Below are 23,537 nucleotides of genomic sequence, written 5' to 3' on the forward strand. Positions count from 1 at the left end.
TGTGCTTTTAGTCAGGACAGCAAGGGGGTCTTTTTGAGACAGGGTCTTGCTATGCAGTTCAGGCTGGCCTTGAGCTCACTTTGTAGCCCAGGCTGGTCTCGAACTTGCAACGATCCTCCTGCCTCAGCCTTCCAAGTGCTGGGATTACAGGCGTGCACCACCACACCTGGCCTGGTCGTTTCTTGTTTTAACCCCTGGTTGTGGTGACTTGCTAGGCAGGGACAAACAGAGCAGGAGTGGCCCTGTCCTGTGGTTCTTGCTCCTTGACTGCACCTGCTGCTCCCTGTGACAGCCAGCTTCTTCCTTCCTTTTTGGGGGGCAGGGGAGGTGGTTTGTTGATTTTGAAATTTTTGTGGCAGTGGGGATTGAATCCAGGGCCTTCCCACTGAGCTACATTCCCAGCCCTTTTTACTTTTAAATTTTCACACAGGGTCTTGTTCTTCAGTCCATTTCCTACCTCCGTTACCACCTCCTTGAAACCAGGGTTCAGGCTGCCAGGGACTTGTCAGGCCCACTGAGCAGGGAGAGCTTGCGTTTCAGCGTCTTTGCCCCAAACCAGCGCCTGGCAGCATCTTGCTGTCCTCTCCTGTCCTTTAAACGCTGAGCCTCCTGAGCTCCTCGGCGTCCCCTGATCATATCCCATCCCAGGCTTCTGGCTAGGTCTCTTTTCCTCCATACACCTTGTGTTGAAAGGTCTTCCTAGGATTCTCCTCTGACTCTTGTCTCTCTGCTGTGACCTAGAAGCTCCCCCGCGCACCACCCCATCACAGTGTGACAGTGCAGCACAGGCTGGTGACTACAACAACCTCAGATCTAATACTTGTGTTTGTCACTCACTAGCTGTGTGACCTTGAGCAGGAGGCTTTACCTCTCTGAGCTCCTTTTCCTGTAGATGGGGATTGCAGCGCCTGCCCAGTGGGTGGGTGTGAGTTTTAACAAGATAATACGGTTAAAGCACTTGGAGCAGCGCTGGGCACACAGTAAGTACGGGTCAGTAAGTGTTAGCTATTACTGTAATTATGTGTTTACTCGTCTGCCTCCCTCTCTAGACTAAGACACTTAAAAGCAGTAATTGTGTGTTTTTCTTCTTCCAGCCCCAGTGTTTTAGGGAGGACTTGGCACATGGCAGGCCCTAAATAAATGTGTGCTGAATTAATAACGATAATTAATGTAATTGCCAACCAGGAACCTGTCTTGGGCTTTGACCCTGCGCCGATTCCACATTACAGAGGGATAATGTGGCCAAATTATCCGGCTCTGTTAAACTCCACACATCAGCTGCTGTTTCTTGAGCTCCTCCCACGGTGGGGGTGCACGGAGCACGGGAGAGCAGCGCTGTCCTCTGGGAGCTCAGGAACTGGTGGGGAAGACCAGGTTGTGAACCTGGGAAACATCAAGCAGCTGTACTAGGTTTTCTGTTTTGTTTTGTATGGGGGATGGAAACTGGGGGACTTCGCACTGAACTACCCTGCCCTTTCAATTTTTTTAAAAATTTTGAGACAGGGTCTTGCTAAGTCTCCTATAATTGCTCAGGCTGGGCTGAAACTTAAGATCCTCCTGCCCCAGCCTCCCCTCTAGAGCACTGGGATCACACATGTGTGCCAATGTACCCAGTTTATATCCGGTTTTAGTAATCTCCATAGGAGCCAGAGGAGGTTCAGAGAATGCGTGTTCACATTTTGTCTCGGAGGCACATTATTCTCTGACTTCTTCATCTTTTTCCAAAGCATTCTAGAAAGCTTAAACTTTTTCATGATGAAAGTGAGGTTTGGGGGCTCCATCAGGTTCAGATCCAGTTATTTTTCCTTCATGTGAACTTCCTCCCGTGGATGCATAACTTCTGGCTGTCTCTCTGGAGTTAGCAGCCGTCAGTAATCAGTGCCAGGCCCACCATTTCATCAGAGGACTGTAGGTGATGGTCCTCTGTTTATTAGCTGGGAATTTCTACCGAGAAAACCTGCCCTTGTTAACCATTTCATCAGCCCGGCACGGTGTTGAAGAAAGAGAAGTTAAATGTTGAGTCTCTACCAGTTTTCAAAATAATGTGGTTTTCTACCATTCTTCAAAGGGGACCAGTAAGAGGCTTTGGGTTTTTTTTTTTTTTTTTTTTTTTGTCTTTTTGTATGTGTTTTTGTTATTTTTCAAGTGTCATCATAAATTCCTGGATTTTGTGTTTTTTGAGTTGGGATCTAGCTATGTGACCCAGGCCGATTTGGAGCTCCTGGCCTCAGGAGATCATCCTGCCTTAGCCTCCTGAGTGGTTGGGCACACAGGCATGGTGAACTCAGTGGATATTAAAAGTATTTGATGTACAGTATTTTTAAGTCCAGGTGGCTTTTACTATGGTGGATGCTGAAATGATCCTGCCTTGGGAGCCTCTTCCAGCTGGCCCTGAGCCTTTTGATGAGGCCCTGCTGGTCTTTGCTCATGCCCCTGTCTCGTTTCCTACCACAAATCCAGAGTCAGCCCTTTCCCCAAGGACAAGGAGCACAACATTTTTAGGATGCGATTACCAAATCACTTTCCAGAAGGGAATTACTATAATTTGCACCCCGTCTGGCAAAGTCAGGGCTGTGTTCTCCATACCCTACGCCAGTGTTGTTATTTTAAAAATCTCGGTCTCGGGGCTGGGGATTTAGCTCAGCAGCACAGCGCCTGCCTGGCAAGTGCAAGGTCGTGGGTTCAATTCCCAGTGCCAGAAAAAAAACCAAAAAAAAAAAAAGAAAAAAATCTTGGTCTTCATTTGGTGGGAAAAATAACTCATTTTTGTTCACAATTTTAGGTTACTCCTGCTCTGAGTGTTTTCTTATATCTATTATTTGTATTCGCTTGGACCACATTTCTATTAGCATTTCAGCACTTTTTTTTTTTTTTGAGACAGTCTTGCTGTGTAGTTCAGGCTGGCCTTGAACTCTCTGTGATCCTCTTGCCTCCGCCACCTGAGTGCTGGGATTATAAAGTGACACCTCTGAGGGACCGTGTTGCCTTTAGATTCAAACAAGGTCGTGTCCTCCTCCCCGTGAGAGCATACTGAACAGGGGGCTTCACCCAGATGTCTTGGTAGCTGTGCCCCTCCAGCTCCGCTCTTGGTGCCGGGAGAGGGTCTGCTCCCTGTGAGCCAGCCTGGCCCTTCCGGGGCTCGGTCTGGCTCAGAGTGTAGCAGCTCAGAAGCAGCAAGGCTGCAGGGTCAGGGGTTCAGGAAAGCTGGGTGGAAATTGCCTGCTGCTGTCACTTCCCTCCTGGCCTAATGGCTCCGGCCGATTGAGATGTGAGGAAGTGTAACCGGGTGTTGCATTTATCCTGGTGAATAATGGATGAGCCAAGGAAGGTGCTGTACTCGTCCTGGTGAATTATTTACCAGGAGCCTCCAATTTGAGGACTCTGCATGCAAATGGTCCAATCTGGCTCTGTAGAGCCCTCTGCTGTCCCCCCTCCCGTCTCCTCTGCTCTCCTAGTCTCCCACCTGGGGACCGGTTGCATCTTTCTGTGTCTGCTGTCACCTCTGCAGACCCCAGTACCCGCCGCCCGTGGCCAGGGCCTGCCTGAGTCTAGAGTCCTCTTGGGTTGGAAGGAGGATCCGGGGAGTCTCTGCTGGAGGCCCAGGACAGACCCACCAGGGGCAGCTGGGGTCAGTGTGTGGCCCGGGAGCCCTACATGCGATGGTGTGTGTGTGATTGTGTGCGTGCGCAGGTTCTCTGTCTTGTCCTCTTCTTTGTGGGACTATTTTGGTCTCTCAGATCATCTCTGTGTCTTCTTTTTTTTTTGCAGTGCTGGCTACTGAACCCAAGGCTTTCTTTCGCACTTAGTGAGCTATATCCCAGCCCTTTTTTTGTTTTATTTGGAGACAGGGTCTCACTGATTTGCCCAGGCTGGGTTTAAACTTGAGATCCTTCTGCCTCAGCCTGCTAGAATGTTGAGATTGTGTGTGCCCCCACACCCAGCTCCTATGTCTTTCTGAATGTCCGCCTCATCTTCTCCTCCTCCCAGGCTCTTTCATCTCTTTGTTTCTCCTCATCTATTCCTCTGGGTATCTCTCAGCCACTACCTCTTCCTCCATCTCTCTGCCCTCTCTGTCTCTCCATTGTGATTTTGTAGGTCTGTAAGTGGCATCTCCTGGGAGGGAGGGACAGCCAATTCTGGACTCACATGAAACCAAATTTTGTGCCTTCCATACCCTGCCTTAAAGCTGAGCAGAAGCCAGGCGTAGTGGCTCACGCCTGTAATGCCAGCACTCGGGAGGCTGAGGCAGGAGGATGTTGTGAGTTTGAGACCAGCCTGGGCTACAAAGTGAGCTCAAGGTCACCTTGAACTGTGTAGAGAGACCCTGTCTCAAAAAGACCAAAAAAAAAAAAAAAAAAAAAAAAAAAGCTGAGCAGAGTAGGAGTGAAGTAAAACTCTGGGTCTTTGTCATGTCTTTGGCTGTTGAGACCCTGAATTACGTCAGCGATGTCTGCTCTCAGGGTCTGTGGGACCCAGGCTGGGAACATCTGGTGATGAGTGCAAGATTTTGTGCTCTTAAAAATCACTCATGAGAAGATGTTTCTGTTCTCTGTTCACTAGTTTGCTTTTACTTTTTTTTAATCCGTTGTTATTGATTTGGAGGTTGGAGCACTCATTTGCTATCTTTAGCCAGAGTACATTTTCTAAGCAGCCAGCTTTTTTTTTTGGAAAGTGTGGCTTTTTTCTTTTTCTTGCGGTGCTGAGTATCAAACCCAAGGACATTTTTTTGGGTATTTTCTTTAAAGGAACAAATAAATCATTAGTCGTGCAGTTAAAAGATTAAAAGAATACCATTCGTTTGTGCCTTTTTAGAAAGTTTATGTTGTAAACAGTAAAATGGTATTTTATTTATTTATTTGTTTATGTATGTATGTATGTATCTTTTTGAGACAGGGTCTTGCTCTGCAGTTTATGCTGGCCTTGAACTCACTTTGTAGTCCAGGTTGGCCTTGAACTCAAAGTAATCCTCCTGCCTCAGCCTCTCAAGTGCTGGCATTACAGGTATATGCTACCATGCCTGCCTAAGCTGGGGGTTTATAAGGCATCTAGAAAGTATCTAGGAGTGTTGGATGGTTTGGCTGGCTGAGGACTGGCTGGCACTCTGTGTCCTCCTCTGCCCCCAACCCAGTGACCCTCGCCCTGTCTCTCTGACCTTCCTTAGCCAGGTATGGTGGCACACGTTTGTAATCTCAGCATTTGTGAGGCTGAGGCAGGAGGATCGCCATGAGTCGAGGCCACCCTGGGCTACATGGCAGGACCCTGTTTAAAAAAAACAACAACAACCAAAAACTCTTCGATAAGAGGGTGGCTTCAGAAGCAGCTGCTTTCCAGACAGGTGGTGCTTCTGCTCTGCGCGAGAGGCCAGGGAAGGGGCCTCTGTGGGGTGGTGTGGGGCTCTGCCGGGGGGTGCCAGCCTGCTGCACATGTGTTAGACATCGCTGTGCGTCCCAAGCTATGTGGCAGTGCAGCTGCTGCCACAGGCTCCGGGCGCCTCGTGCTTCCTGCATCACGACATCACTGAGCGATTTCCTCATGTTCCCGCTTGTGGCTCACGGGATGTGGTTTGCAGAGCACTTCTAAATACAAAAATATGTGACTGCCTGTCCCTTTGAAGCCTGCTGAGGTCCGGCCTCGAGTGACTTTGGGTTTGGAGGGAGGAGGAGGGGAACGGGAGAAGCCGTGTGTGTGTGTGTGTGTGTGTGTGTGTGTGTGTGTACATGTGCACGCACGCGTGTCTAGGCTCTGCGGGTGCCCTGCCCTGTGAGGGGAAAGGCTGGATTCCAAACTCCGCACAGCTCTGGCCACTCACTTACTTGTTTAAAAAAGAATTTTTTCCCCTCAAACTGCACAGCTCAGTCATCTCCTGGGAGGGATCCTCGGGACAGTGCTAATTGGAAACAAGTAGGCAGCAAGGAAGATACAGCACAAGACCATCGATGCAGAAGCTGGGTATGGTGCCCACCTCTAATCCCAGCACACAGGAGGCTGAGGCGGGAGGATCACTGCTAGTTCGAGGCCAGCATGTTAAAAATACCTGCATGTGAACAACAAGCACACTTCACAAGAACACATAGGAACAGAAGGCTGGATGCCAGACATGACAGAGTGGTTATGGGGGCCATGCAGGAAAGGCCACCAGACGGAGCGCTTTCTGAGGCTGGCACTGTTCTCTTATTCCATTGAGTATGGTGGCCATCGGCCACATCTGGTTCTGGAGGCTTGAAATGTGGTTTGTGCCACTGAGGTCGAGGAAATGCATTTTCAATTTTATTTTATTTTAATTAAGTTTAATTTAAATAGCCCCATGTGGCCAGTGGCCACCATATTGGACAGCATAGGCCTCAGGGACATTCTGTCCTCTCGAAGCCTGGGAGGTTGTTCCTGGTTGAATGGAGTTGCAACTACCACCCTGGGAGGTCAGTAGTGTTGGGGTGTAGGCAGGGTAAAAGCGGAGAGCCGAGTCCTGACCCAGGGAGTGGAGCAGGGGGGCCACTCTAGCTGGGTCTGTGTGCAGGTCCCTGGCTCAGCCTCCAGGGTGAGCAGCGATGGGCGGAGTGGCTCAGAAAACAGTCACGGAGCTGTCCGAGTTTGTCTTGAACACGGGCCGTTGGATCCATGTATGGGCTGTGGCCTCCCCGGGAAGGAGGGGAAGGTGTCCCCTGCTGGGACTCAGGGTTCTTGCTCACCCGAGGCCCCTCCCAATTGCACTGGGAGTCTGAGAGCACAGCTGGCCAGAGTGGCCCCTCTGGGGAGTGGCTGTGGAACCTGCAGTAAGGCCCTTTGCATCTCACGGAGGCTTGGGAAAGACTCTATCCCCTCTGGGTCCCTGGTCACACTGGCTGAGCACCCCTAAAGTCCTTCTGGGGCTGAGCTCGTGGCTCATTTCCCAGCTTGGGGCCCAGCAGTACTGTCACCTCCCTGTATCATTTCCCCAGACCCCACATGGTATATTCAGGACATAGCTGGCTGCTGTCCCCTCCCTTGTAGGACCAAGAATGACTGGCTCAGGCACAGATGGTATAGACTTCTTAGAGTCCCTTGACAGTTCTGTCCTACGGTCCCTGTCTCCCACATTCACCTTTAAAGAGGACCTCCTTGGTCCAAGGACGTTTTAATCTGGGGTGCACAGTTCTCTAGAACTTTGGGATTTTTTTACTTCCCTGAGAAAGTCAAATGTGTGTGGTGCAGCTCACGTGCATTTCATTTGAATTCACTGAGGCCTGTAGGCTGGAAAAGAATCTCCAAAGTCTGTTTCAAACCAGACTTAGTGGTTACCCTTAGCGCAGCCACTTGGAAGGCTGAGACAGGATGACTTCAGCCCATGAGTTCAAGGCCAGTCTGGGCAACCTAGCGAGATCTATCTCAAAGAGAAAGAAAAAATCCATTTCAAGGCTGTTGTTTTCCAGATGAAAAACTGAGACCCAGAGAGGAAAATTGAATTGGCCCTGATAGATAAAGTTAGACACAGGGCCAGACTTCAGATTAGATGGACATGCATGACTTTGTTCCCATACACATGCGCTGCTGGTGAGCGCTCAGGCACCCTGAGGGGCACAGAAGTGTCACCCTGGGCTGGTTTGGGTGATGAAGCCCAAAGTCATGCAGAGACAGGGCACCTATGGAGGTCGGAAGGAGGGAGCTCAGGTACAGGCATGTGGCAGAGGCAGGTTTCTGTGCTGGCTTGATCCCAAGCTCCAGTTTCTCACCTTGTGCAAATAATGTAACTGCTGGGGGAGGCAGTGATTGACGGGGCCACCCTCCTTGCTGGTGGGTGTATCAGCACCAGGGCCCAGGGTTCCTGCGCCCCCTGCAGTTCCTTCCCCTTCCCTCTGGCTGGGTTTCATGCGTTGCTGCTCTCTTGCAGTCACCGCAGTCAGAGGTTACCAAGGTGAGCCCCGGACCAAGTGCCACCCTCCCAGCCCAAGAGGGGCCAGGCGGCCTTCAGGGCCTGGTGGTGTGGCCCCTGGCTGGGCAGCACCTTAAGACATGACTACAGCTGGCGTTAGTCCCTCTGGGCTTGGGTGCCACATGGTGCCACACACAAGCTGCTCCACCTGTCCCCTTTCCAGGGCCTCCTAGGCAGGTGTGAGGTGGACCTAGGCCGAGGTGGGAGGGCTGGCTGCTGCTGTGTTTCTGCCCAGATCTGCAGTGATCTGTTCTCTAACCTGGCCACAGGACTCTCTCCACATAGGACTAGAAAGCTCAGCAGAGTCCCCGGCTAGATTTTGAGAGATGGCAGTGAACCTGGGACCTCTCCTAAGACAGAGGGGGATGGGCTTTTGTGCCGTGCTTCTGCCTAGACTGTCTTCAGCCTTGTTTCTGGGCCCCTCCTCATGTGGCTGGGCTGCTGGATGGCAGGCACCAAAGCCACACACGGGGGACTGTGATTCCACCAGACTGGGTACACTGGGAGCTGATTATGCCCAGTGTTGCTCCCACAATAACAGCTGACTGGGATGAGCAGATTCCCCCAAAATTGCCTGTGCCTGTGGGGTGCACCCCTCCCATGGGGCCTAAGAGCCATGCAAAGTGTGCCAGCCACAGCCCCTGAGGTCAGGGTCCACAGGAGTGGGCAGGTGCTCAGAGTCTAGGGGTGGGAGGCTGGGGCCTCTTGGGGTACCCAGAAGTTTCCAGATGGAGGATTAACAGAAGCCACTTTGGCCTGGGCAATAGTGAGTCTTCAGCATACCCTGGTGCGGAGGAATGAGCCATGTGTGTGTGGTGGGTTGACCTTGGGCATGGAAAAGGTCACAGTCCCTCAATGATCATGCACCGCTACGCAAGACACTATTTCTGGAGCACACTCCTCAGGGGCTTTGGGGCTGGCAGTGCAGTCCCGCACTAACTAGGATCTGATGTCTCAGCCTGGTCCTGAGGCGTCTGTCCAAAGAATGGAATTTTTCTTTAATAAGAGGGAGATAACTGGAATAGGTGGTGTAGCCCTGTAACCCTAGTGCTCTGGGAGGCTAAAGCAGGAGGATCAAAAGTTTGAGCCAAGCTTGGGTACCTTACTGATGTATTGATACCCCTTGTATCAAAATAAAAAGGGCTGGAGATGTAGCTCAGTGCAGAATCCCTGGATTCAACACCCAGTACTGCAAAAAGAAAAGGTGTGTACGGGGTGTGGGGTAGTTCAAATGAACCAGTCATGTTTGGCAGGTTGTAGGACCATAGTGGTCCGGAGGTGTCTGTCCTAGGCCAGAGGACTGAGAGGTGGGTAGTTTGTTTAGGTAGGTACTTAGGCCAAGTAGCTTAAGTTACTTAGAGCTGGAATACTTTGGGAAAGCTGCTGCTGCTGTCCACACCCCATGCAGTTGTGTTTACAGTGCATGTACACACACATACGCTCACGGGCTGGCTGGGCACCTGGGTAGATGCTTGCTGGGGCAGGGAGCAGGCATCCGGCTAGAGGTGTGGACAGTGGAGTCTGTGTAGATGGTGTTGAGCCGGTGCGGTGGTTTGAGAAGTGTCCTTCCTGGGGTTTGCAGCCCCAGCTCTGCCTGGGTCTGGTGGCACCAGGCAGATGGCTCTGCCTGCCTGTCATTCCCGAGGGGCCTCTTGACCCCCTCTGTGCTCTGTACTGTTTGAAGTGGGGTACATTAACCCACTTAGCTTGCACAGCTTGGGTATCCCCAAGCTGGGTATCCCAGCGTTACAGCAAGGAACAGGGTGAAAGGAGGCCACATGGAGGTGGCATCGCTAGGGCGCAGCAAGAGCAGGGCGGCAGTGAGCAGGGGTGAGTGTGCAGTGCCGTGGGTAGTGTGCAGCAAGGGTCAAAGGGGAGAAGGGACGGCTTGGGGGAGCTGGACCCTTGTGTCACCAAGAAGGCCTTTCCTAGGCCACAGATATTCTTAGGGGCAGGGGGCTGGAATGTGCCACCTTGCAGCCAGCGGCACCAGTCTCAAAAGCCTCCCTCCTGGGTCATTGCTGTCATCCACTTTTTGTTACTGCCGTCGGGCCTCCTTTCCTGGGGTCTGGTGTCATTGCCAGAGACCCTGGGAGGCCTCTAAGCCTTGGTACCCCCAAACACAGCAGCCGACCCACCTCCCCTGCCAGCCAGGCCCCCAGCCAGATGGGGCACCTTTGGCCACATGCCAGCCTCTTCTGCGCACAGGCGGTCCCCAGCTCCGACCGGGATGAGCTTGGAGCTGGGAGGAGCCCGAGGCTGTTCCCGCTGCCTTTTGAAACATCTAAAACAGACCCAGCCAAGCCCTAACCAGGACCTGCTGTTCTGACGTCAGGACAGAGGCCCCTTAGGGCTGGCTTTGATGTTTCCCAGCCCGCTGTGGGGGCGCAGGGGGCTGTGAGTGGCAGTCTGGGAACGCAGCATCTCACCACAGCCCTGAGCAGCCAGGCCCAGCGCGGCAGGAGTGCTGGGGCCCAGCCCCAGTCCCTGGAGTCAGGCTGCTTCTCTCCCAGCTCGGGTTTCTATGGCAGGTGGTCTGTGGTCCCTGCACGCCCAGGGCTGATCCCTCTACACACACCACCTGCTGCTTTTCTCCACCTCTCTTCTGTGCTGCTTCTCTCCACCCAAGCTTGGGAGTGGTCCCGACCTTAGACCTTAGCAAGAGGGCAGTCTGCTTGCTGCCTCCCTGCCTCCCTGCCTCCTTTCCTTCCTTGGGACTGAACCTAGGTCTTTTTATCTTGGGAAAGGGTCTTGTTAAGTTGCCCAGGCTGGTCTTGGACTTGTGACCCTCCTGCTTCAGTCTCCCGGAATGTTAAGATACAGACATGCACTGTGGGGTGTGCTCAATGGGGAGCTTCCTAGTGTTCTTAGAATCTGAGTCCTTGAGCAGGGAAGGCGATCATGAGATGATTAAACAGTAGTTGGTGTTTCCTGAGGGTGAACCCAGGTTAAGGCTTAAGGTTAAGGCCCTTCACAGGCATTTCTGTGTTTCTGTCTCCTGACACTGTCATGAGCGAGGTAGAGGAGGCTGGGGCACAGAGAGCCTTTGTCCCTTACTCAAAGTCAGACACATTAACTGCAACAGGATTGGAGCCCAAGCTGTCTGAACGCCAACCCTTGCCCTTGTGAGTGGGTGAGGCTCCTGGGTGCCCACTGTGTATGTAGACCGAGTGGGAAGCAGGCTTTGCCCACACCTTATAGGCAGTCGATCTCTCTGTAGTCTTGATGAGCATCCTGGGGTTCTTGGTTGAGGATCCCACAGTCTTGGAGACTCACATTTACAGAGGCCTCCTGGGGCCTGACCCTGGGTGTGTGTGTGTCATGAGGAGGGCTGGCCGGGAAGGATTCTCCATGCCAGTCCTTGCCTTGGGCTGCCTTGGGTCACTTAGTTATGTGTCTGGCACAGTCTGTGAGGCTGGTGGGGGCAGGCGGCTCCCCATGGTCAGATCTGACACTTCCAGGGTGACACTGGGAAGAGCTGTGACCTGACCATACCCTCCTGTCCATACACACAGGGCTTGTGCACAGTGCCCGGCAGCACCCAGCGGGGGCAGGGCCGCACCCTGTGGAGCATTTGGAAATATGCAGGGTGTGTTTGCATTGGCATGATGACTGGGGTGCTTGGCAGTGCCTGGGGGGCAGATTTGTTAACTTGCATGGTGGGTGGGATCGCCCAGCATGGTGAACTGTCCCACCCGGAGAGCCACATTCCACCCTGAGAAGTAGCAGGGGCACTTTCTGGCTCCACGGCTGTGATTTGCACTGGGTGTGAGCTAGCATTTAGAAAAGCTGGGAGATGGACTACATGGGGCAGCCCCTTGTCTGGACCAGTCTCTGGGGGACCTTGGATTTGTCTCGACACTAACTTTAGGAGATGATGGATTCTTGTCTGTAGGGAGCAGAGCCCCCACCCCAGAGACTGGGAAGGTGCTCCCTGGGCCAGGATAAGTCTCCTGAGCTTTGGGGAGTGATGGGAGGTGCTGTTAGTGTCTCCCTGCCCTGGCACAGTCTGGTCCTCTGTCCCCAAAGGCACAGCTGCGTCTCCTGGGTGGTGGGGGCGTCCTTTCCCATATTCAAGACCTGTTGGCTGGCTCCAGGCCTCTACAAGGTGCCCTCGTGGGCGGAAACAAAGCCCAGTGTGTTTCTCCTGCTGCCGCTGTGGTCATGCCACCCACCTGCCCGGCCCTGCCTTCCGCCTCCCCAGCCAGCTGCAGCTCAAGCTGCTTTCTTTGTCCCTACTGCTCTGGTTCCACCACTAGCTACAGGGTCTCTGTCCATGTTTGACCCCAGGCTCTGGCCAGAGCTGAGTGGGAACCTTGGCCACAGCCAGATTGTCAGGGACAGTGTCTTTGGTGAGAATCCAGCTTTCTAGAGCACACTGGCTTCTACAGGCTGGGCTCCCAAGGGAGCCCCTCAGGATGCTAGGCCAAAGATCCCCCGTGGCACCTTCACATCAGGGGGGCTTCAAAGTGTCTCTGACAGCGACCACCTCTGCCACTGGTGCCCTCGCAGGTATGTGAGCATGAGTGACCTTTCCAGGTTGCTCCTTGGGTAGATTTAACTTCATTCAAAGTCCTGGTTCTGGATGGCGGGGAGGGTTGCCGCTAGTGTCCCTGCTGCCCAGCCTGGCATCAGGGTCTGGCCCGGAGGTCATAGGTGCTGTCCTCTGAGGAGCCTGGGACAACTGCCCCTGCCCAGCCTCCGTGTTCCCATCTTCTGTTCTCCACAGGCACTGAGCGCCAACACCACCCACCTGGCTACTTACAGGACCATAGCCGGGACCAATATTCTTGTGCTGTGTCCTCCTGCCTCAGGGTTTAGCAGGGTATGATGTCTCTGTGTCCTGCAGGACACCTAGTACAGTTTACAAGGTGTGACCAAATACATGGTGAATGCTTAAAACTTAAAAAGAAAAGATGCCATGAATGCCTTTCAGAGTCCTCCCCCTTGCTTCAAACATGCTTATCCCATCTCTCTTGCTACTTTCTGAAGCAGTTCTGGAAGTCTTCTTTCCTGAGTGTCTTTAGTTGCACTGTTTTGGCTGCCTTAATGTCTAGAATCGATTCAAAGTGTTTCCTTCTCATGGTCATTTTGGCTTTGGGGAAGAGCTAGAAGTCACACCGTGACTAAGGTGGCTGAGAACATTCTGGTAAAGACAATTGTAAATTCCTCAGTAGATTACTAGCAGTGTGGTTACCTGGTCATTCTCACCTGTACTTACTGGACGCCTCTTGTGTACAGAGGCCCTTTGTTCCTCCAGTGCACAGGTGGCTGGTGTGAGGACAGAGGTGACAGCTGCTCCTGACCATTCCTCTCCTGGTCCCCATTTGCAGGTGTCCAGGCAGCCATTGTCTTCATCAAAGAGCCATCCTCCCAGGATGCACTGCAGGGGCGCCGGGCACTGCTGCGCTGTGAGGTTGAAGCCCCCGGTCCGGTGCATGTGTCCTGGCTGCTCAACGGGGCCCCAGTCCAGGACTCTGAGCGCCGCTTTGCCCAGGGCAGCAGCCTGAGCTTTGCTGCTGTGGACCGGCTGCAGGACTCAGGTGCCTTCCAGTGTGTGGCCCGGGATAATGTAACTGGAGAGGAAGTCCGAAGTGCCAATGCCTCCTTCAACATCAAATGTAAGAGTGGGGCTGTGCTTGGTTCCCCTGTCATAAGCTTGGGCTGTTTGTCTATCTCTCTCTGTTTGGTATTGGTAATTAAAACAAGAGTCATTGCATTGAACTACATCCCTAGCCTTTATTATTATTATTATTTTTTCCTATTTGAGATAGGATCTTGCTAAACTGCTAAATAATTGCCCAGGCTGGGCTTAAACTTGTGATCCTCCTGCTTCAGCCTCCCAGAGCACTCTGATTTTAGGCATACACCACTATGCCTGGTGGCTGCTGCTTCCTTTTTTTGGTTTTGGGACTTGAACCCAGGGCCTCATACATGCTAAGCACATGTTCTACCACGGAGAACTCTTGTTTTTTCCAAGTCCTTTTTTCCTCCCTCAGTCCTTGGACCCATTTGTGTGTTGAGGGCTTTCACAGATGGGAAGGGCAGTGAGGTCATTTGGAGGTCAGGCTGGAGCTGCCAGGCACCAAGGTAGGGAGTAGGGGAAGGCAGAAACTCAGTGCCTGGTACCTGCAGCCCCCTCCCCAGCTTCACAGGGCCGCCCTGTGTGTTGGCACCAAGCCTCAGCACTCCGTGGCTTCCTGCACTGCCTCCCTCCCCTTGCTCTGCCTCCCAGCCCTCACTGCATCCTTGGCCCACTGCAGGGATCGAGGCTGGCCCTGTGGTCCTGAAGCACCCAGCCTCCGAAGCCGAGATCCAGCCACAGACTGCAGTCACACTGCGATGTCACATCGACGGGCACCCCCGGTAAGGAGCCCAGGAGGGCAGAAGCAGAGGGCTGTGCTGGACAGGTGGGGATGTCTCCCCCATCCTAGATGCTGCCTTTTGTAGCCCCCACAGTGCTCTGCACCCCTCCCAGAAAGCTCCGTGCTGCCCCTGTTAACCAGAGGAGCCTCACAAGGAGGGGACTAGTCCTGGATCCTGGGAGCCAAAAGCTCAGGGATCTCAATCTGATTCCATCCCCTTGAGCAAGCCACTTCCTCTGTTGGGCCTCAGTTTCTCCATTTGTATACTCTCCCCTGCTCCCTGCTGCTGACCCCTCTCCCCCCGCCAGGCCCAGCTACCAGTGGTTCCGGGACGGGACGCCCCTCTCCGACGGCCAGGGCAACCACACGGTCAGCAGCAGGGAGCGGAACCTGAGCCTGCGGCCAGCTGCTCCCGAGCACAGTGGCGTCTACTCCTGCTGTGCCCACAATGCCTTCGGCCAGGCCTGCAGCAGTCAGAACTTCACCTTGAGCATTGCTGGTGAGCCTGGCTGGGGACAGAGGAGGCCACATGGGATGGGAGGTGGCCTTCCACCCAGCCCGCTCACCACTTGATGCTTCCCCACCCCAGATGAAACCTTTGCCAGGGTGGTGCTGGCACCCCAGGACGTGGTCGTGGCCAGGAATGAGGAGGCCATGTTCCACTGCCAGTTCTCAGCCCAGCCACCCCCGAGCCTGCAGTGGGTCTTTGAGGATGAGACCCCCATCACTAACCGCAGTCGGTAAGACATCTGGCTGGCAGCAGTCCTGCACTGTGGTACAGGTTGTGTACTGCACACATGTCTTCTCTAGTGGAGACGAGATTTCATCCAACTCAGGTATTGTAGATTTTACACGCACTACTCCAGATTTCCAGCAGATGGCAGTAGGGCGCTTGATTGTTAGCAAAGGAGCCCAACAAAGGAAGAGGGCCCTTTTGCTGGGGAGCTCAGAGGCAGTGGCTCAGTGGCTCTTCTGTTTTCCTTCCATCTCGGGTCTTCAGCAGTGGGAAGGACACAGGGGACCTGTGTGGTCACAGACTGGGTAGGGAGATGGGAGATGGCAGCCTTCTGTAGGGAGGGTCCTCTGTCTTGCCCCGGCTCTGGGAGAGCAGATGGCGTCTTTGCAGTGTCAGTGGTGCCAGGTGATTGTAGTGTGGTACCTAACGCTGGGGCTTGGATCTGCCTGGCTTCAGCCCCGAGGACAGCATCAGTTCTTTACCTCGTTTGGCCCAGGAAGCTCTGGCCCTGAAGCTGTGCCTTGTAGCTTGGCAGGAAGTGGTCCCTGGGTCCTGGCAGTTGTGCACTGATCATTACCCTGTTGCTCACTTGCACTGTGGTTTGCTTCACTGCACCCCAAACCGAGCCTCTTGCAGCTAGAAACACCCACATGTACACACGTGTAAGTGCACATTTGCACACTCGCACATGCACACACGTGCGCAACACACATATACACCCATAGCATGGAGCATCTGCTTCTTTCCCTCGCCCTGTTCCTGCCTAGTTGCTTCCTACATTTCTGACCTTGTAGGTGGGATTTTCTTGCATCCCCTTCCTGCAGGAGGCCTACAGGTCTGTTCCTCTAAACAGCACACTCTCCCCTCTGCAGCCCCACCCACCTCCGCAGAGCCACCGTGTTTGCCAACGGCTCCCTGCTGCTGACCCAGGTCCGGCCACGCAATGCAGGCGTCTACCGCTGCATTGGCCAGGGGCAGAGGGGCCCTCCTGTCGTCCTGACAGCCACGCTTCATCTGGCAGGTGGGTCCCATGCGCAGGTCAGCGTATAGGGATTTAGGCTCTTTTCATTCAGCTAGGATCTGGGAGGGTGGGGAGGAAGAGGACCCTGGGGTGAGGAACAGATGTGTGACGGGTGACGGGACGGGATTTGTGGCCAGCAGGGGACTAAGCTTGCTGTGAGAAGACATCATGTACCTCAAGAACCTCAGTAATCGGCCCGATCGCCTCTCGCTCACATCCCCACAGAGATTGAAGACATGCCACCTCTGGAGCCTCAGGTGTTCACGGCTGGCAGTGAGGAGCGTGTGGCCTGCTTGCCTCCCAGGGGTCTCCCTGAGCCCAGTGTGTGGTGGGAACACGAAGGAGCCCGGCTGCCAGCCCACGGCAGGGTCTACCAGAAGGGCCGGGAGCTAGTGTTTTCCGTCATAGCTGAGAATGACACTGGTGTCTATACCTGCCACGCAGCCAACCTGGCCGGTCAGCGGCGACAGAACATCAACATCACCGTGGCCAGTGAGCACCTATTCCCTGAAGGCTGTGGGGGTGGAGGGAAGCCAGGCCCCACGGTCCTTGGACTCTGGGTGTGACAGTCCTGGCTGCCCTGGTGCTTGCCTGATTCCCTCTTAGCCTGGGCCTTGTAGCCCTGGGAATTGGTTCCCTGCTGGAATGTGCTGTGGGTGGATTGTGGGGAGCCAGGCACAGAGACTGGGGTGGCTGCACCACAGAAGGTGGTGGCAGCTGTGTGGAAGAGGGTCCTCTGGCTGCAGTGGACAGAGCATGCGGCTGGAAGTCTGGAGGGCCCTGTGTGTGCTGTGACCACGGGTGACAAGTGACCTGCCTTGCCAGGGCTTGCCCTCTACGTCTGTGAAGTGGAGCTGTTAATCCAGTACCTACCCTGCGGGGTCCCTGGAGAGATGAAGTACAATAGATGAGAAAGATTTTTCTTCTTTTCCAAGAGCTGTCTGTGAACAAAGGAATAAGTGATTTTTGTTTCATTTTAGTTTGTTACACTTGCCAAGCTTCTTCAATGAACATATTACTTACGAAACAAAAGGGAGAAAGAAGAATAGATATGACTGAAAATCCATGTGATTAAGACCATATATCCTGCAACTGACGGAGAGATTTATTTTTTATTTTTATTTTTTTTTGAGGTAGTAAGGGTAGAACCTGGGGCCGCACACATGCTAGGCAGGGACTCTACTATTACCTCCCCAGCCCTGGGATCTTTTTTTGTTTTGTTTTTCTCCGGTACCGGGAACCGAACTCACGACCTTGCACTTGCCAGGCAGGTGCTTTGCCACTGAGCTAAATCCCCAGCCCCTAAACCCTGGGATTTCTTAGTTTTTGTGTACTTATTTCTTTATATCATCCTGTATTCCAAACTTTTATGATAGTTCGGAAGGATACCAGTACAAATTAACACGTACACAGACTCACGCATAGCGGTGCACACCTGAAATCCCAGCCCTTGGGAGGCTGAGGTAGGAGGATCACAGTGAGTTTGAGGTCATCTTGGGCTACATAGTGAGATCCTGTCTCAAAAAACAAACAAACAAACAAACATAAATATACACAAACACATGCACATCCAAACTGTTTTACAATGGTTTCCTGTCACTTAGCTTTACATTACTGATTTCTTTCCAAGTGGGTAAATTTGCAAAGATCTGAATATGAAAAGAGCTTTGTAAATGTAAAGTTGTGATATTATTTCATACCCAGGCAGGTGGGAAGCCCCTGCAAGGTTTTGAATAGAAGATTGGCTTTTCGGAGGACCCTTCTGGGTGTTTGGAGAAGAGTAGAATGTCAGCGGCAAGAGTATAAAAGTGAGATCAGGGCCAGGGATATAGCTTAGCGGCACTGTCAGTGCAAGGTCCTGAGTTTGATTCTAGGTATCAAAAAGCCAAAACAAAAGAACAGAAAAAGTGAGGCCAGGTAGCAGTTGCCTGTAACAATCCATAGCAGCTGTCGAAAGAGCTTGAACTGAAGAGGTAGTGGTGGAGCGGAGAGTTGATGAGGCTCAGGGTAGATTTCAGAGCTAAAGCAGATAGGGTTGGTGTAGAACAGTGGGATTCATTGAGGTGGGGAGGACTATGGAGACGAAGTCAAGCCTTCTGTCATTGGCTGGATAGTGGTATTTTTTTTTTAATCCAGATTGGGAAAACAGGCGAGCAGGTTTTGGGGAAAATTATGTATACTCCTTTGCACATGCGGAGGTTGAATGCCTGGTAGGTATCTACTTGCAGATGTAGGTTTGGGAATGATCCATTCCTATGGGATTGAAGGTCATTAGGGAGCTGGTGTGGCTTAAGCAGAACAGATATCCGAAGACTGAGCGTTGGCACATTTCGGTGTAATCAGAGCCCAGATAGTGCAGTCTTATAGACTGGCATTTTAAATCCTATCATGTGTTAGTGAATCACTGTTACTTTTTGAACTTCTGTTTTCCTAGCTCTAAAATGAATATGTATGAATGAACACATACTTCGGGAGCTGACTGTGATAGTAACTAAGGTCACGTTGGAAAGGTGTTGGCGCCTAGGGCTTCACACAAGGGCTGATGGCTGCAGGGAATCAGCCAAGCAGCCTGGGGTTTCTGAGCTTGGGCTTACTGGGGTACTAGCACATCTCAGAGTTGGGTCTTTGGTTCTGGAGACCTGTTGATCAGGCTTCACTGTCCTTCCCTCTCCCTCTAGCTGTGCCCACGTGGCTCAAGAAACCTCAGGATAGCCAGCTGGAGGAGGGCAAGCCTGGCTATTTGCATTGCCTGACCCAGGCCACCCCCAAGCCCACGGTCATCTGGTACAGGAACCAGATGCTCATCTTGGAGGTGAGTGGGGGTGGTGATGGGGGGTCCCCTCCCACCGCACTGTCCTCTGCATTCACCCTCGGCACTCTCTCCCCTGAGGCTGCCCCCAGGGAGATGGTGGGCTGGGTTTAGGTGCTCGAGCTCCTGTTCCTATGTCTGTGCTGCAGGACTCACGGTTTGAGGTCTCCAAGAACGGGACCTTGCGCATCAACAGCGTGGAGGTGTACGATGGCACATGGTACCGCTGCGTGAGCAGCACCCCGGCCGGCAGCATCGAGGCCCAGGCCCGCGTCCAAGTGCTGGGTGAGCCGGTGTGCGGGACATGGGCAGGGAGTGACGGGGAACGCATAGCGGGCCTGTCTCTGGCCTCTCCCGCTGCCTCAGTTCCTCCTTTCCCCCGACCTGCCTGTTTTCTACTGAAACAGAAAAGCTCAAGTTCACACCACCACCCCAGCCACTGCAATGCATGGAGTTCGATAAAGAGGCCACAGTGCCCTGCTCAGCCACTGGCCGAGAGAAGCCCACCATCAAGTGGGTGCGGGCAGGTGGGTACCATGTGGGCACGGGGTGTGCGTGTCTGAGGGCCAGCCGGGTGCCTGGCGCTGCTCCAGGAACTGTGACATAGACAGAAAATGCAGGGCTGATGTACAGTCCAGTGAGGAAGCAGGGAAGAGCCAGTGCTCAGGGTCAGATTCCAGCACTGGACAACTTCAAAGATGGTGCCAGGCAGGTGGCATAATCCCACCATCCATCATCATGTAGACAGGTCCTCTTTCTCTTTGCACCTTTCTTTTTTACATAGCAATTTCATTGTACCCATAGATTTTTGTTTGGTTTTGTTGTTGTTTCTCTGTCTTTTGAGACAGAGTCTCACTATGCAGCTCAGGCTGATCTTGAGCTCACTTTGTAGCCCAGGCTGGCCTCAAATTTGCAACGATCCTCCTGCCTCAGCCTCCCGAGTGCTGGGATTACAGGCATGCACCACCATGCCCAGCAGTACCCGTAGTTTAACCTATTAAACTTTTTTCTTTTTGGTGGTGCTGGGGATTGACCTCCAACTTTTGCACTGAGTTACATTCCCAGGCCTGTAATTTTAATTTTGAGACAGGGTCTCACTAAGTGACTTAGTTGCCCAAGCTGGGCTTGAACTTGCCACTGTCCTGCCTCAGCCTTCCAGAGTGATGGGCTTATAGGCGTGTGCCACCATGCCTGGCTTGCTATATTAAATTTAATGAGCAAGACTTGTTTATTTTGGGGGAAAACAAAGAAAAAGAACTATATGTCATCAGAAATATTGCATGTGTGTATGATGCTAGGGATTAAACTTTAGATTACACATACTAGGCAAGTACTCCACCACTGGGCTACATCCCTAGCACAACTCTATGTCATTTTATATATATTTTTTTAATGTGTGTGTGAGGGGGTACAGCACTGGGAATTGAACCCAAAGCCTTCTTACTGAGTTATATCCCCAGCCCTTTTCATTTTGAGATAGAATCTGACTAAATTGCACATGGTACACTCCTGTCTTCTAAGTAGCTGGCATTATAGGCAGATGCCACCATGCCCAGCTCTGTGTCTTTTAATTTGACATTTTCAAGCATTTCCCCGTATTTTTCTGTATCCTGCATGAATATTTGTTTTGATGATTGAAATAATAGTCCAGTGATTTGGTTCACTTTAATTTGCTAAATATTATTTAAATGCCGGAGATTTGGCTTGTTAGCCACTCCTACCCCTCCTTGTAGTGCAGGCTGGCCTTGAACTCACCATTTAGCTCAGGCTGGCCTCACATTTGAGGCAATCCTCCTACCTCAGCCTCCTGAGTCCTGGGATTAGAGATGTGCACCATCATGTCCAGCTGCAATAAATATCTTTAAGCCAAAGTTTAGTGTGTTTTTTTTTTTTCTGAATTTAAGTTTATTTCCAATGCAGAAGAGTCCCAGAAATGGAATAATGATGTGTGAATGGGTGTGAACATTTTTATAACCCTTGATTACTGAATTATGTTTTAAAAAGTGGGATCAGGCCAGGCATGGTGGTGCATGCCTGTAATCCCAGCACTTGGGAGGCTGAGGCAGGAGGATCATTGTGAGTTCAAGACTAGCCTAGGCTACAAAGTGAGTTCAAGGCCAACCTGAACTGCACAGCAAGACCCTGTCTCAAAAAGACAAAAAAAAAAAAAAAGTGGGATCAATTTTCACATTCATTCCCACAGTGGGAATGAAAATATAGTTGTAGGTTCTGGGTTCCCTCTGCTCAGGTCTAGGGGCCCTCCTGAGCCATGGAACTCCAGATGGAGCCCAAGGCTGGGGTGGTGCAAAGAGCAGGGATGGGCTACTCCTCAGTGACGGATGACAGACAGCACTATAAGTACAAGGCCAGTGCTTGGCCACAGTGGATATCCACTTTGGCCGAAGTGGGAGGTCACATGAGCAGTAGAAAAGGAGCTGCAGCTGGAAGGTTGGAGAAAAGCATAATGGGCAACTTCAGCAGCTGGCTCAGGAGCAGGATCCTGGCCGGTGGGTAGTCAGGAGCAGTGGCTTGTTTCTGAGTAGAGGTGAGTGGCAGAGGGCGTTGCCAGCCTCCCATGTAATTTTGGTGTATAATTTCCCTCCATCACGCTGCAGATGGGAGCAGCCTTCCAGAGTGGGTGACAGACAACGCCGGCACCCTGCACTTTGCCCGCGTGACCCGGGATGATGCTGGCAACTACACCTGCATTGCCTCCAATGGGCCACAGGGCCAGATCCAAGCACATGTGCAGCTCACTGTGGCAGGTGCAGACCCGAAGGGCCCTGGGGCCAGGGCTGGTGGGCTGGGGTGGCGGCAGCCTGCACCCTGCTGGCCCCTGCTCACTGTTCCCTGTCTTTTGCTGGACTGTCTCTGTCCAGTTTTTATCACCTTCAAGGTGGAACCAGAGCACACCACGGTGTACCAAGGTCACACAGCCCTGCTGCCGTGCGAGGCCCAGGGCGACCCCAAGCCACTCATCCAGTGGAAGGGCAAAGACCGCATCCTGGACCCCACCACGCTGGGACCCAGGTAGGCCCTGATCCCCTCCGCCCCCACCGGCTCTCGGCAGTCCCAGGGAGCTGGTGGGATGGCAGTGCTGTGGCCTCTTTCCTGGCAGGATGCACATCTTCCAGAATGGCTCCCTGGTGATCCACGATGTGGCCCCTGAGGATTCAGGCCGCTATACTTGCATTGCGGGCAACAGCTGCAACATCAAGCACACGGAGGCCCCACTCTTCGTCGTGGGTATGGCTGGGGTGCTGCTCAGGAAGTGGGGGGCCAGGGTTCTTTGTTGTCTTGTACTTATTGACCCCCTGGCCCCAGCGGCCTTAAACCACTGTCCTGGTAGGGACAGAATTCAGCTGTGTTCCCTTTTCTGTACAATTGCACAGCCTCCCAGTTCCATGCTTGGAGCTGGGCTTTCATTTGTTTCCTGTTCCCCAGCTTCGGCGGGTGTTGAGTGGGAGGGGTGTCTACTTCCTCCAGGCCTCCTGCAGCATCCACGCAGTCCCCTGGGTGGGTGGGATAAGAACAGGAGAATGTGTCAGATAACAAGGTGTGTACCACCACACCTGGCCAGGTGTTTTTTATATGTGTCTCCCCTCGAGTTCCCATACACAGCTGGCTTGTCACCAGGCTCTTCAGGGCCTTCCTACAATCTTGGTGGGGCACCTGTTGGCTTTGATTAAAGCCAGTGAAGGTAGTGCTCTCCCGATCTCTTTGGCGTGGTTGGGCCATCCATTGTCTAAGGTTGTCATATATGCAGGGTGGGGAGCTTTAAAAGAGAAGTCAGGAGCAGGTGGCACCAGTTCTTGGGAGGCCAAGGCAGGAGGATCACCAAGGGTTCGAGGCCAGCCTGAGCTACATAAAGTTCAAGACCAACCTGAACTACATAGTGAGACCCTGTCTGAAAAAAAACAAACAAAAAACCCAAAAATGGCTAAGATGGTAAATTAAAGAAAGATGATAAGTCAGGCCTGGTTTCCTCAGCAGCCGCTGTCCCCACACATCTCTGTATCCCCCAGATAAGCCAGTGCTGGAGGACTCAGAGGGCCCCGGCAGCCCTCCGCCCTACAAGATGATCCAGACTATTGGACTCTCTGTGGGCGCCGCTGTGGCCTACATCATTGCTGTGCTGGGCCTCATGTTCTATTGCAAGAAGCGCTGTAAAGCCAAGCGACTGCAGAAGCAGCCTGAGGGCGAGGAGCCGGAGATGGAGTGCCTCAACGGTGAGCATGAGTGTCCCTCGGGTAGGGTTGGGGTGGGTGGGTGATGAGCAGGTGAAAGATGGGTTCTGAGTGTCCTTTACCACCATGGAGGAGGGTGCAGTGCTGCAGGAAATGAGCAGTTGGGTTGGGAGCTGGGGCTGCCCCACCCTCACTGGGAGCTTGGATTTGGCCCATTGCCAGGGCATTGGATTTTGAGCAGCCTGGCCCAAGACTTCCTCATTAGACCCTCTGGACCAGTGGCCTGATTCTCTGCCTTCTGCTCCCAGCACTGAATCACAGACAGTTCATATGGTGTGATCAAAATATATAGTGAATGTTTAAATTTAAATGTGTTGGCAATGAAAGATACATTGCTATAATCCCCTTTAGAATCTTCCCTCTTACTGTGAACACAGCCCACTGTTCTTGCCGCTTCCAGGAGTCCTCTTTCATGAGAGTCTCTAGTTGGACTGTTGTGGCTGCCTCCATGTC

The 23,537-nt window shown here is 52.8% G+C and overlaps 1 protein-coding gene across 2 annotated transcripts in view; it reads left to right on the forward strand.

Moving 5' to 3' along the window:
- The window catches only part of Ptk7 (protein tyrosine kinase 7 (inactive)), a 56,305-nt gene that overhangs the window by 18,013 nt on the left and 14,755 nt on the right, over positions 1-23,537 (forward strand). The window contains exons 1-14 of one of the 2 annotated variants that reach the window (XM_005390133.2): positions 12,310-12,418; positions 13,240-13,527; positions 14,170-14,272; positions 14,580-14,770; positions 14,861-15,011; positions 15,880-16,028; positions 16,254-16,520; positions 18,707-18,840; positions 18,987-19,122; positions 19,245-19,364; positions 21,453-21,602; positions 21,717-21,867; positions 21,956-22,083; positions 22,863-23,066. In XM_005390133.2, the coding sequence (XP_005390190.1) occupies positions 12,325-12,418; positions 13,240-13,527; positions 14,170-14,272; positions 14,580-14,770; positions 14,861-15,011; positions 15,880-16,028; positions 16,254-16,520; positions 18,707-18,840; positions 18,987-19,122; positions 19,245-19,364; positions 21,453-21,602; positions 21,717-21,867; positions 21,956-22,083; positions 22,863-23,066 (2,266 nt within the window). In that variant the 5' untranslated portion in view covers positions 12,310-12,324. Of the gene's footprint in view, positions 1-12,309; positions 12,419-13,239; positions 13,528-14,169; positions 14,273-14,579; positions 14,771-14,860; positions 15,012-15,879; positions 16,029-16,253; positions 16,521-18,706; positions 18,841-18,986; positions 19,123-19,244; positions 19,365-21,452; positions 21,603-21,716; positions 21,868-21,955; positions 22,084-22,862; positions 23,067-23,537 lie in introns of those variants that run through there. The other variant, XM_013516906.1, reaches the window with a different exon arrangement.

The sequence above is a fragment of the Chinchilla lanigera genome, unplaced genomic scaffold, assembly GCF_000276665.1.
Source record: "Chinchilla lanigera isolate Chin_1 unplaced genomic scaffold, ChiLan1.0 scaffold00036, whole genome shotgun sequence".
In the NCBI taxonomy this organism is placed as follows: Eukaryota; Metazoa; Chordata; class Mammalia; order Rodentia; family Chinchillidae; genus Chinchilla; species Chinchilla lanigera.